The sequence below is a fragment of the Penaeus monodon genome, chromosome 21 (assembly GCF_015228065.2).
Source record: "Penaeus monodon isolate SGIC_2016 chromosome 21, NSTDA_Pmon_1, whole genome shotgun sequence".
Lineage (NCBI taxonomy): Eukaryota > Metazoa > Arthropoda > Malacostraca > Decapoda > Penaeidae > Penaeus > Penaeus monodon.
This window is the reverse complement of record NC_051406.1, coordinates 24,822,105-24,822,549: the sequence shown is the minus strand read 5'-3', so window position 1 is coordinate 24,822,549 and position 445 is coordinate 24,822,105. Positions and strand designations below refer to the sequence as shown.

Below are 445 nucleotides of genomic sequence, written 5' to 3'. Positions count from 1 at the left end.
ATTTTCCCTTCATCTTTTTCCGTCTACTTATCAGTGGATATTGAATTTCATTAACTAGCATGTTACTTCATAAGACAATTTACTCATAAGAAGAATAGGTAAGACGAGACTTGTTCAACCATTCCAGGTTGAGATTGAGAAAATGGAGGCAGAACGCACACTAGCGGATGCAAGGTTCCAAGTGGAGGGCACCCCACGTAACAACCTGATTCTGTGCGACCTGGGTGGACACCCTCCCCGGCGCACGGATGAGGATGATCTTAGTCTCGGAGCCTCAGCCTCCCCCACAGCTAGTGCTAGTGAGAAAAAGTGGTTTGATAGGAGTAGTACATATAGCAACACACCTGAATATTCTTACTCTGCAGCTCTCATTAAACACGAGACAGGTGAGTGCTGGTAGACCTTCCTTCATGCACCCACTATTTCTATACTTATTCTCAAAATT

At 44.5% G+C, this 445-nt stretch overlaps 1 protein-coding gene across 1 annotated transcript in view; it reads left to right on the top strand.

Moving 5' to 3' along the window:
• LOC119586621 (muscle M-line assembly protein unc-89-like) overlaps positions 1 to 445 on the top strand; it is a gene marked incomplete in the record, with an annotated part of 8,209 nt that overhangs the window by 3,204 nt on the left and 4,560 nt on the right. Inside the window, 1 exon segment of the mRNA XM_037935368.1 lies at positions 128 to 386. Within this exon segment, the coding sequence (XP_037791296.1) occupies positions 128 to 386 (259 nt within the window).